The 12,989-nt window shown below is 43.1% G+C and overlaps 1 protein-coding gene across 4 annotated transcripts in view; it reads right to left on the minus strand.

Moving 5' to 3' along the window:
• AP2A2 (adaptor related protein complex 2 subunit alpha 2) overlaps positions 1–12,113 on the minus strand; it is a 44,179-nt gene extending 32,066 nt beyond the window's left edge. For 3 of the 4 annotated variants that reach the window (XM_063158697.1, XM_063158695.1, XM_063158694.1), the window contains exon 1: positions 11,948–12,113. In XM_063158697.1, coding sequence (XP_063014767.1) covers positions 11,948–12,014 — 67 coding nt within the window. In that variant the 5' untranslated portion in view covers positions 12,015–12,113. The remainder of the gene's footprint in view (positions 1–11,947) is intronic. The other variant, XM_063158696.1, reaches the window with a different exon arrangement.
• Positions 12,114–12,989: the final 876 nt, after the last annotated feature.

Below are 12,989 nucleotides of genomic sequence, written 5' to 3' on the forward strand. Positions count from 1 at the left end.
CCCCTTTCTTCAACAGAAACATCTCACAGTATTTAAATATTCCCCTACATTTGCATGTGTCATCCTAGGATTGTTAATCCTCCCTTTACTATTCCTTTGGGGAATTTACAGCAGGCCCTATAAAAGGTGACTAAGTAACTCAAGGAAACGCAAGTGCCTTAGGATAGTTTAAGAGCAAAGTATAAAGGAATCCCTTGTTAAGTACAAATGAATCTAGATTTTGCAATTTCTTGACTCAGACTCAAGAAAAATAAACTGAAGTTAGGACTTCTGAAACCAACTCTTGCATAAGATGCAGAAAACAGGTTTGTATTCATCTGCCTCTAACAACAACCACAAGAGAACAGACACAGAGCAGGCACAGCACACTGTACAAACAGAAATGTTAAGCCCACTACAGAAGCAACTACTTCAGTTTGCATTGTCCTTTTCACAAAACACCTACAGATCCCACAAATTCACTTCAAATGCATTTTTCCATTCTACTACAGTGTTTTGTAAAGGCTGCTGCTCAAAAGACTCACGGGCAGGGTGCCTTGGCAGGCACTCCACAGGACAAAAAACAACCCACAATTTCAGAGCTCAATCATTTACAATTCCTCTTCTGAAACAAACTGTAGTTGCTATCTGTGTGCACCCGGATTTCCAGATAAAGCAGAAGATCATGTCCACAGTTTTAATTTGACCTAGAAATTCCAATTAACTTCTAAAATGACAAAGCTAGAGAACACAGTACAGTTCTCTCTGTTTATAAAGATGCATCTGCTGGAATCACAAAGTCTAACCAGTTTTCACTAATATATTATGCAACACGAGTTTTGTTCTAATTTAACTTGTCAATCTAAAGAAAGCTGGTTTTAAAGCAGTAACAGTATTTATTGTATAAATGAGCAGCAAGTCGTACAATCTAAGACCTGAAGTGTCTTCCTTTATAGATTTCAGATTTGTCTTAATTGGATTATTTGTCCTGAGCACACAGCAGAGATACTCAAATGCTTCTAGGGCACTTGCCAGCATTAGGAGTTCATTACTACACTGAAGCAAGTCTTTGCTCTGGAGTCCCACCCTCTGAGAACAGGGGCCACAGTAACATACCCCAAAAGGGTGCAAATGTTTATGTAAATAAACAACACTCCAATTTTCAATTTTGTAAGGTATTTCTTTTTAAAGACTTTAGAACACTTCCCTTATTTTCAGCCATACATCTGCTTCTGATGAAAAATTTAATCTCCTAAAGCTATTAGTATATTTTCCCTTTTACCATGGGAAGAACACATCTCATTAAGACATAACTACAGAGTGTGGAGATTTTGTACTTAATTTACATTAACAGGGCAGAGAATATAGAGCTCAGTCTGGGACATTGCTAACCTGAGTTTTTAAATTTAGAAACTAGGTCTTTACTCTGTATCTTTAACCTTTGTTTGTAAGGGAAGTGAACTGCAATATTTACTTTGAATTATTAGCAGTTGTTTCTCTAACCTCAGCAAGTGTGTAATAATCACAATTTTAAAATGTTAAAAATAGGGTGATGAAAGAGAAACATATTTGCTAGCTTTTCTTACCCCAAGATGAAATCAAGGCCATCTTTTACTTTTTTAAAACCACCAAAACCTCCTGGCAAACCCTTCAAGCCGCATTATTTACCTGCTGCACTCACAGATTATCAGTTACTGCTAGGAATTGGGTTCTTTGTGTCCTAAGCAAGCAACAGAGCATTAAGCAAAGCCTGACTAAAATACTTCAGGAATTTGTGAACTCAGCACCTTTCGTAGAAATAGTCTGCAGGCTCAGCAACACAAGCATGGAAATCCCACCCCCATGCACACAGCTGTAGCAGTGAGATGACAGAACACCCAGACTCGTATCTGAAGGTTTATCATATCACTTAGCATATGAACAAAAGTCTTTTTCAAATAATTTCTTCAGGCTGTTCTATTTTGAAGGCAGTATATGATCTCATCCAGACTATGACCAAACATAAACAGCATAGTAGTTAGCAGGTGATAAAAAGTTAAACTCATATATTGGAGTTCACGTTGAACAATTAAGTTTTCATCTTATTACTAATTAAAGTCTATGCAAGCCTGAAATTGTAGTTTTAAAGAACAGCACTAGCACACCAAGTGTTAAATGTCACTGAGGGCAATCGCACAATGCTGAGGACAAATGACAAGTTAAAACCAGGCTGAAGTATCTAACCCCAAATTTCCTCAACTCCAGCAGTTTATATTGTATGGTAACCTTACTCAAACACAATTAACTGCTTATATTAGAGGATGACAAAGCAAAACAAAACCTCACAGTGGAAGGCAGCTTCCATTATAAAGGACAAAAGAAAACAGAAGTATCATAAAACAAGAACAAATTTCTAGATAGATCTTCTGTCCCACTAAGTGTGGAAGGGCACTGTTAAAATATGTTTGATTAACTGAAGTTTTCAACACATTACTCTGACTTGCCAGCACTCACTGAATAATTTCTATATGCATCTTTTATTTTTACTATCACTAAAAACACTCAAGTAGTCCTTAGGACAGTAAAAACAAGATGATAATAGCTGAAGGAGTGCTATGCTGCAGGAATAAAGGCTTACATTTCAGAGCTAGCAAAGGAAATTGCTCTGCCACATTTTCAGGCTCTTACCCAGCCCCAGTATCATGAAATTATCAGAGCTGTACACTAACAAAATGTTCTGTAAGCACACATTCAGCTGGGAGAGGCTTTAATAAAGGTCATGTCATATACACAGACTGCTGGGTAGGACAGTAGTTAAGCCAGAGCACAAGAAGATTATGTTCCATATGAGTTCAGGCTGTATCCTTCTCACTTTCACTTATTCAGACTTTTACCATTTTAACAGACTACCATTAAATATCTGCAAGTCAGTAAGCTTTGGTTGCTGTTCTGCATCACAGACATGTAGTGTTTGTAGCCTTACAGCCCCACTGTATGAGTGCTGCTCATCATCTCCAAGATGGGCACTGAGCACACAGGTACCCAGCCACACACACTCCAAGGTGCTTATGGGTGATTACTTCATAGCTGGCAGTTTGTCAGGCTTCAGACTCCATCATGCTGCCTACTGCCTTCATTAGAGAAGGTAAATTTAGTCTGCAGAGCAGTATTATCTTTAATTACCATCTTGCTTAACAAAGATAGAGTAGGGAACATCGTAAGTCATGCAGCTCATCAAAGAACCAACTACTATTCTTGTATTTCCCAGTAATCCAAGCTACAGTCAGCACTTCAGTACTGCACAAATACACCTCCATTCCTCTGTTCAGAGCTCTGCATTACAACCTAAAGAATGAGAAAACAGAGGTTACATGAAAGGGGTTTGTTGAGCCCATTCATTTGAAAAAAACCTGACATATCTTAACAGTAGCCTGGCAGCAGGGCTGCAAGGTTAAGGAAGTGCTTCAAGGTTAGAATTAGTGGGCAGCTTTGGCTCACTCAGACAGTGACCTGCTCCATCAGGATTAACCTGTTGCTATACTAACTGCAGACTGTTAAAGGCAAGTTTGAGGCATACAACCCACCTGTGCTAACTAGAACTGCTACTAGTTCTTAACTTTCATACAAATCCCTTGATATACTTCTGACCAAGCCTATACATTTATTTCCCAAAGGAAGAGAGAAACATTTTTTCTATAAGCAGCTACACAAATACTGAGCAGAGTAGACTTCTGCAGGCAAGGCCTTGAAACACAGGCACACTGTCAACATCTGAAGCAACAAATAAATAAATCACTTCACAAAACTTTAGTTGTTCCCAGTATTCATCTGGCTCCAATCTGCTTTAGGCCAGCAGTCAGTGTAATTAAGCCCAGCCAATAACTTGTTTTGAATTTACATACAGGTGAGAACTGATACACTCTTAGCCTTACCTGCCCTTTGGCCATCTGACAGTTTATGATTACAGATGCACAACTATAGGTCAGCTGGCATGAACTATAAAGCAGAGAATAGGAGCTCTTTTGCACACGGAAAAAGCCTGCCACAGTTCTGTCATGCTTCTTGAAAGCCAGTAGTAGTGTAAGTAATTTTGTGGCACTATCATGGGTCTAATATAACATGAACTCTGTTCACATTCAATTACTACAGGCCTTGAAGAGAGGACAAGTCTACTTCTCTGTTTAGGAGAGAATACAAATACTACCAAGGTTAAAGCAGGAACTTCTCTGAATTCCTTAATGGCTATGAAAACTTACTTAGGAACAACACTTAAGTTCTCACACAAATGATAAATTCTCAATTTCAAAGGTGATGTTAGGCATCTTCCCTGAGAGCTGTGAGTCAGTGTTTTCCAAATATAAGAATGTTTCTGGTTATGTTTTCCTTAGCCTCTACATTTGGAGCATCTAAGCTGATGGGCCACTTTGGTGGGAGAGACAGCATTGCCAAACTGCTACCCAGCCTCCCTTGAACAAACATTGATAGTTTGAGAGTCAGTTGGATTCAAGGCTGTGCTTCTTAAGAGACAGCTACAGACAGGTCCTAAAAACTGCTCTCATCCTGGCACACACATTCCTGCCACTACCTTGTATTGCTGCAGGTAAGTTTGGGAGCCTAACGACAAAAAAGCAAGATGGCAAAGTCTAGGCTAAGGCTACATCATGCCAGCTTTACCGCAAGTGACAGTGACAGCAGAAGACATGACCAGGTACAGAACAAGTTCACCCATTCACTGTCTAAACACACTTCAGTTGGCATAAAGCAATCAAATGACCCACTTGCCTTTTCTACTGCTAAAACAGCCTGCAAGCATGATGCAAAGGCTACACTGCATTCTTGAACCCTGCTGTCAGGGAACAAAGAAAGAAACTGGTTGAAAGACAGGGAAAACAAATAATAGTGTCTCCACTGTAAAAATGGTAGAGATAGAGGAAAATATGCATGTAAAGGTAATCAGTGCCTCCATTTTTGCCTCTGTGAGAGAGCTTTTTTACTTGCTCGTATCAGTAAATTAAACCATTACTTTTACCTGCCAGCAGGACAGATACTCCTGTTACAGCTCTAGAGGATAGATTAGCCATTTGCTATGCAGATCATGATCTTCATGAAGTAAACCACCAAATCCATCCTCCAGCTCTCCCTAATCTCTCAGCTGGCTCTTCAGCACAGCAGCGAAGAGGGCAAAAGAAAGGCAGACAGGTTGCACAGCAATACATTAGAGTGGTCTGCTTGCCCATCCTCACATTGTCTACATAAACTCCTTCATTTGGTTAAACTCTCTAGGCTACTACAATAGAGGTGCAAGCTCCACCTCCATCTGAGTCTGAAGGAGCTTGTTGGTGCAATTGTTTACAAACTCACTGCACAACTAATCCAGAGAGACTACGATAAAATACTAGACACCTTTAAAAAAAAAGTTAGTATAGCTTCACTTTGGTTCACAAATGAACCTGTTCAAGTCTGCAGAACAAGAAGCTTTTTGTTTACTGACGTGCTAACATCCTGTTATGAACAGAAACAGGAGTGCATGCTGTCCTTCCACAAGATCTGTTTGATCAGAAGAAAAGAAGTGCCTGTCATGCTGAAGATCACAAATGGCACAAAGGCAGTTTAGGAGCATTGTGTCTTGGGACATCCTGCTGTGATTAGATATCTAAAGACCGGGACCAGTGACTTACTGATATTTTAGAACTTTATGTAGAGGACATTTCTAATATTCTGCACAGTAAGGGAACTACTATCCACAGAACTGACTTCTTCCTCCACTGTGGCACTAGAGATTTGCCCCTTCTCAGGAAACAGAAGGGAGTCACAGGCTTTACGGTAATCCACTAATCCATTAACTCCTTGTCCTCATAAGAGAAAAGAAATAAGAGCACAAAAGCAGCTTTTCAATCCAGATGTAATAAACTGCAACAATTTAATATAAGTTTAATGATTTTGGATGCTTACCATGGCTTTTTTTCCTAACTAAGCACCACAAGTTATGAGAAAATGAGAAGTAACCAGGTAACAGGGTCTAGCTTAAGACTAGAGCTTTCCCTAGAATAACTGAAAGTGTACTGGAAGTTCATATCCAAGTGACTCTGTGACATACAGAACATCTATCTGTCAGCTCAGGTGGCAAAACAACATTGACTCCTATCAAAAGAGAAGCTTCAGGCCAAGAAGATATGCCAAGATATGCTTCAGGCCAAGAAGTAAGTGCAGGGTCAGGCTTGTACAAAAGGAGTTCTTCCTCCTTCCTTGACTGAGCAGCATCCAAGCAGTCATTTCCTTGACCAGTCTTTTCACAGCATAGAGCTACACTCCCTTCAACAAGATAAGGCAGTATCAGCACTGATTTACTACAAGTCACTGTGGACTCTCTTCTACCTTCTACCTCCTTAGTTCATGTTCAAAAAGAAGAACAGTTTGAGGCCTATGCTAGTTTAGCTATCACTTCTAAACTACTGCTTCAGGGACCCTAAAATACTTTTGAGCTCATTAACTAATGCAGATATGTAATAATCTCTGCAATAGTCCTTAGCTTCCTCTTATCAGTCCTGATGGGCAGTCTTTATACAAAGGATTTCAAATTAAGCAGTCCAGGGTACCTAACAGAGAGGTTGGATGTCACATGAAAGATTCTAACTCTTTACTATCTCTCCTCTAAGCCAAACATGCACAAATTAAACAAACATTAAAAAAAAAACACTAACAAAAAAATCTCAGCCTCTCAGAGCTCTTTGAAATGACCAGGAGCAAGCCAAGACAGAGAAGCCATGGGAAGAGCATCAGTTTTGCTTTAGAGATCCTCCTCAGACTAATCTCATGCTAATTGTGTTTTCCTTAAAGCACTCTCCTGCAAATAGTAGCAAGTGATGCAAGACTTAGAGCTTATTATAGCACATCCTTAGGGCTGTTTGTTCAGGCCAGAAACCAACCATATTAGATGCACTGCCACAGCCTTGAAGAAGCAGCAGGAGAGCAAACCAACATGCTTTGCCTTCAATTTCTTCAAAAGGTAAGTAATCTAAGAATACATGTAAAAAAAGTCTCTGACTGTCTAGAGAAGTGTTTCAAGTCCTGCTTTAACACTACATGCAATGCAAACAAGAACTCAGAGGAGCAATGCAGTAGCTTTAGCCTATACAGTGACAGCTTATTACTGACATATAATAATGACTTACAGATAACTAAATCCAGCTGTATGTGCTCAACTCACTCTATGTGAAGTTTGTTTCACTGGGTGGCTGTTCCCACAGAGAAAAATAACTCTATACATACCCATGTAGTCATTTAATCCACGTACATGCCCCTCCTACCTACACCTGCAATGCACTTCATAACCTACCATCCATTCAAACAGGTGATCATCATATGATGAATTTAATGAACTATCTTTTTGCAGTGAAGCAAAGACACATTTTGGGAGGTTCAGCTTCAGGACACTATCCCTTGTCCAGTGCAATGAAAATTTAATGCATTAAGTCCTATGAGAAGAGATGGACCTTTGTTTATTATATTTGTTGGATTTTATTTAAGGAAAAAATTTGGCCTGAGGAAAAAGAAACAGTAACTTGGAAGAAAACATACAAAGAAACATTTGAAGAACAAACTCAGGAATCCTTCCTCAGCCTCTCCAACTTCTGGGGCACAACTGAAAAGTTAAGACAGTTACCTAGCAAGGGAAATTAAGAACTGTCTTGTCCTCCAAACCTGTGACAAAAGCAGCTTTTGCCTCTGTGTAGACACATCTCATCAACCTAAGAGGAACTGGCTTCCCAATTTTAACATGGAGCAGAGGGTTACCAGTAATACACTTACTACTATAATACAAACTATTTCTACATTACAGGCTGCAAATGAAAGGAGAAAAGCAAGCTTTCCTGGTTTTCAGGGCGTATAGCAGAGAGCACTGTTGCTGCAGCAGAATAGGTTGAGTGACAAATGACTTAAAAGTATTTCATTGTGAGATAAGCATAAAGCTGTACTCAAAAAAATGAAAACAGAGTCCTGATGCTCTATGTGTCAGCTAAAACAGCTGGAGAATTTATAAAGCACCATCTCACATAAGCAAATTGCTTCAGCAGCTCTGCAGTACGTACACAAGAAAAGACTTAACATACTATTTAAGAATAAATATTTCTTGCAGGAGTCCATATGCTTGTAACACATGCAGATCTTGTTAGGTTTTAGTTCATGAGGCACATAATCCATGCAGTGACAAGGACTCCTCCTGACCTGAACCCCTAAGTTTGGATAGCACTTCACCAAACCACAGGGTTCAGAACTTTCAGCTCCACTCCACCACAATCTTTTGTACAGCATAGCCACACCTGACTATTTTCTCAGTCACACCAACCAAGAACTCATTAACTGGGCTATCCTAATCAAGTACTGCAGTTTGGCTTTCAACCTGTAGTTTTCTTGTCTCTTCTCTGCTGTCTATGAAAGATAAGCTAAAAACCTTATCTGTAGTAATTCATATATGTTACAAAACAATCCAAATGAACAAGTCTCTAGAAAAGTTCATGCATCTACTGGCAAAGCGACAGATATCTAAAAGGGTTATTTCCTAAAAAATATTTTTATCTGCCATCTGCACTAGGACCTCCATATGCAAAATGTAGAGCCTACAATTGCCCTGAAACAAAATTCTGGAGAGCTATAAGGAACTGAAGGATAATTCATTTTCTTCTATTACCATACTTCAAAAATTCACTTGATCTTTGTATGAATAAAGAACATTTCATTTTGAAAGAAGACACTCAATATGACAGCTTCAGAGAGACTAGAGCAAAGTCAAAGTGCTAAGAAGCCTCTCTTAGCCTTGAAATATTTTACAATTGCTGCTGCAAGTAGTATTCCAACTGTTTTTAATGAAAAACATCACAGACTTTTGGGAAATCAGTGTACTTTAAAATAGTCTGCTCTAAAAAATACATCTGACATAGAAGTATTTAAGATAAAAATCAAGAAGTTTAATAGATAAACCGTGTGCCAAAATTATGTCTAAACAACACAGAAGTGACAACCAAGCTTTTAGTATTAAAGACAGGCTGGTAGTGCGAGCTGCTTGTTCACAATCAGCTACAGTTGTAAACACTGAAAACTGCTATCAAGTGAGACTTATGTGAAGCCTCTAGCAGACCGGTATAAAGATAGGCAAGACAGGCATCACTCCCAAATCAGTAATATATCCAACCTGTAAGAGAATCCTGCATTATTTAATGCTGCAGACATTGTAGATACAATATCCAAAAAATAAATCTTGATGTAAGGAGATCAAGCATTTCCAAAGGTAAACAGTCAAAATTTACAGAAGTATCCCCCAGAAGTTTAGGTTCCTTGAATTATTTGAAATCACATGCTGCGCATCCCTCTGAACACAGCCAGCACACAACTGCACTTTCCTTTTTCGGGACATCCACAATGTAGAATCCTTATCTGTGCATACACCCCCCCATACACACCATGTTTCACCATTACGTATCATCTGGAAAGGCTACTGGCAAACTAAAACTGCCAAGCCTTTGTGGCAGTATTCAAAACAGATACAGGAGTTCAGCAAAGCCAAATTAAGAATGCCAGCCGAACTGTCTGTGTTACTGCAACTATCAGATATTTAGTCCAATTGTAAGGCTAGAAATAGAGGTCATGAGCTGCACATGGTTTAGCTCCCCTCCCTTCTCAGAAAAGGAAGACTTGCTTTCTTTCCTTAGTCAAAAGATGCTGTTCACCTCCACAGCTGCTACTTTTTGCTCCTGACAACATCTAGCTCCTCCCTGAAGAAGCAAAGAGGGAGCTTTAGCCAACAGCAGTACCTGCAGAGCCCAGAGTCTCCAGAGAGTACTTCTGTGAATACTCCAGGAAGCACTTTTGTGAATCTTGCTCTGTGTGCGCTAGCCCAGGCTTAGCTGGCAGCACTCAGAGCTCCACTGAAGGGAAGGCTCAAATGCCATTCACAGCTACTTGGAAGCTTCATACATCACCTACTAGTGGGAATACCAGCTCTTCTGCAGTTGTTTAGAAGATGCTGCTACTTTTTTCATTATGAAGACAAGAAAGATACACAAGTAATTACAGCTCCCAAACATCCGTCTGGACAGAGACAAAACATGAGAGATATACCAGTATTTGTGTAAAGAGTCGAAGTTAACATTCTATTTGTATCACCAGTAGGTTACATCTTTGTGTCTCCTGAAGATAACTAGAGCATGAGAGGTTTGTTGTCCCATATGGACAAAGGTAGCTTCAGCTCTGTTCCCACACAGCCTCGTGGGGAAATAAGTACCTAATTTGTTATATCCGATCACATTAAATTTGGTTATTTCACATCCCTGAACACATGTTACAAACCTAAGAGCCCAAATGCTTCTCTTGAATTTACTTCTAGTAAATTCCGCTAAAAACAAGCATGGACAAATTTAACCAACTGCAAGACATTAAACACTAATGAATCAAGTCCGTACTGTTTCTAGCTAAATCAATGAAAACAATGATTAAAAAATCACTGTGAATTGTGTTGGGTAAATAGAACAGCTTAACAAGTCTTAACTGCTATGACACCAAGTGGAACTATGTTACACACAAAGCTTGCACAGAACACCAGGACACTGAAAATGCTCACTAAATAGCAAGGCCAACTAGACAAAGCACAGGAGCACTTGTGTAACCTGGAACTGCTACACTACACATTTTATAGGTCTTCTTCTACAAACAGAGTGAAGCCTAAAGCAACCTAAGGACCAGCAACTCTGTTTTGAAAAAGAAAAACCCCCTCATTCAAACAGCTTCTGCTCTAAGGAAGATTATCAACCTTGAATTTGTTCACGTCTCGATGTCCAAATCACCTGATTATAAAGACGCAGCATTTAAATGGTCTCATTTTACCTGTATAATTTCTTTGCCAGGTTTTTTTTTTATTAGAAATCGTCAATTTGAAGTTTTTCAAGCCAGTGTGACTAAATAATCCCAATGCAAGCCCAGTCAGAACAACATAATTCACACTAAAAAATTCCCAAAACCAGTTTATATCTTTAGAGAGAAGACCTTAATATCATTCCTCCACTGCTTTTAAAATAGCCTCAAGTGATCTACAGAGACACACAGGTGGACAAAATAGAGCTGTTTCATCACACCAACCACAGCGACCTTAGCCCTTCCCCAGGCAATTCCTGCCACATCATACACTTAGATCTCTAACTCTGATTAATATTAAACTATTGTATGCAATTCTCGGACAAAAGGAAGACTGAGCACTGAGGTGTGCCCCCACACATGCCCCTTCCCCCAAGCAGCAGCAGATCTGTACTCCTCCTCTCCCACTGCACACTCACGGACACGCTCCCCCACATCGCTCGGGGGCGCGGGGGGCAACTACTCACACCCCCCTCCATCCCATTTTTAATTACACTGATCCCAAGCGCCGATTTCCACCAAAGCAGAATCTTCAAGCCACTTTAAGCCAAGCCTAGGCATACGCACTGAGGGCCCTGCTCTCAGGCGCCTACAGAGGCCTGTTTTCCATCAGTGACGTGATGAACCGAGAGCCGCTCAGGGATCTGGAAGGAGCCCAGGACGCCTCTCCCTGCCCCGCCGCACACCCACCCGCGCCCCGGCACCGCTCCGGCGCATCGCGAACAACGGCGGTACCGACCCCCGGCACCCCCTCGGCCGGGGCGGCCACCGCGACACTCAAGGACGGGCGAGGGGGGTGACAGGGGCGGTGAAGGGGGAGGGAAACACGCCAACCCACCCACCCAAAACGCACAAACCCACGGGCAAATGCTTTACGCTGCCCCCCCTCCCCGCCGCACCGCCCCCCCGAGCGCGTCGCCATTTCGTGAGACAGGAGCGCTCCGAGCTGCCCGCTGCGGGGGTCAGGGGCAAGAGGGGAGCACTGGGAAGGGGATCGAGGGGTGAAGCCCCGGCCCCACGGAGCACCAGCCCATGGCGACGGCCGGCGCGGCCCAGCCCAGGCCCCGGCCCCGGTGCCACTCACAGTTGCGGATATCGGAGATGAAGACCGCCAGGCCTCGCATGCCATCGCCCTTCGATACCGCAGGCATCGTGGCGCACGATCACGGCCGCCCTGGGACGCGACACACCGAACCCCCGCAGCCGCCGCCCGCTCTCCCCGCGGGCTCCTTCAGGCCGCTCCGCCGCCGCCGCCTCCGCAGCGCGCAGGCGCCGCCGGGGCTCCCGCGCCCCCGCAGCCGCCGGGCGGGCGCTGCTCGGGCGCCACCTGCCGTGCGGAGGCGGGAGCGCCGCGGGTGCGCCGGACCCCCTTGCGCCTCCCGGTGCCGCAGCCGCGGCGGGCGCGGTCCCTGCCCGGCCCCCGGGATGTGCCCCGAGGTGTGCCCCCGCTCCCGGGCATCCCCCGTGCGATCCTGCGGCCCGAAAGGACTGGCTAGCTGGAGGCTAGGCCCCAGGGATCGGCCGTGCCGCTGCTGGGATGCAACTTCCCGTGGGGGCAAACGGGCCCGGACCGAGGTGAGGGCCGGCAGGGCAGCGTCAGCCGCTGTGTCCGTGAATCACTGCACGCTCCCTGCTCGGGAACAGCCTAATCCCTTCCTCTCATCGTGACCCTAATGCCGAGAAGTTTGTTGATTTTTGAAGGTGAAATACCGGGCTTCTCAGGCACCTCAGAGGATGGAACTGCTGAGGGAGAAGGAGAGGGACGGCCCATCAAGATACCGGGAAATTTCACTTAAGCTTTGAGCAGGCCATTGATCTGCAATCTTAATTTTCAAATGTGAAGAGCAAGGTACAGACTCTCAGTAGTATAGACCGTAACAACATGCTTTCCACAGGGTGGACTGCAGGAGGCTGTGCCTTGGTCCTCCTCCTCAAAAGGGACCCCAAAACAGTGCACGGGATCTCCTGCACGTACCCTGCACAGTCCCTGTGAGGCTGACAAGGCCGGAGGCTGCTGTGTGCAGCTCCATCCTCAGGCACATCCCCCTTGTGAGCCTGCCATCGGCTGTGTGAGTGCCACAGTTGCTCTGTGTTCATGTAGAGATTCCCACTGCCTGACTCCCTGG

Source organism: Melospiza melodia, chromosome 6 (assembly GCF_035770615.1).
Source record: "Melospiza melodia melodia isolate bMelMel2 chromosome 6, bMelMel2.pri, whole genome shotgun sequence".
In the NCBI taxonomy this organism is placed as follows: domain Eukaryota; kingdom Metazoa; phylum Chordata; class Aves; order Passeriformes; family Passerellidae; genus Melospiza; species Melospiza melodia.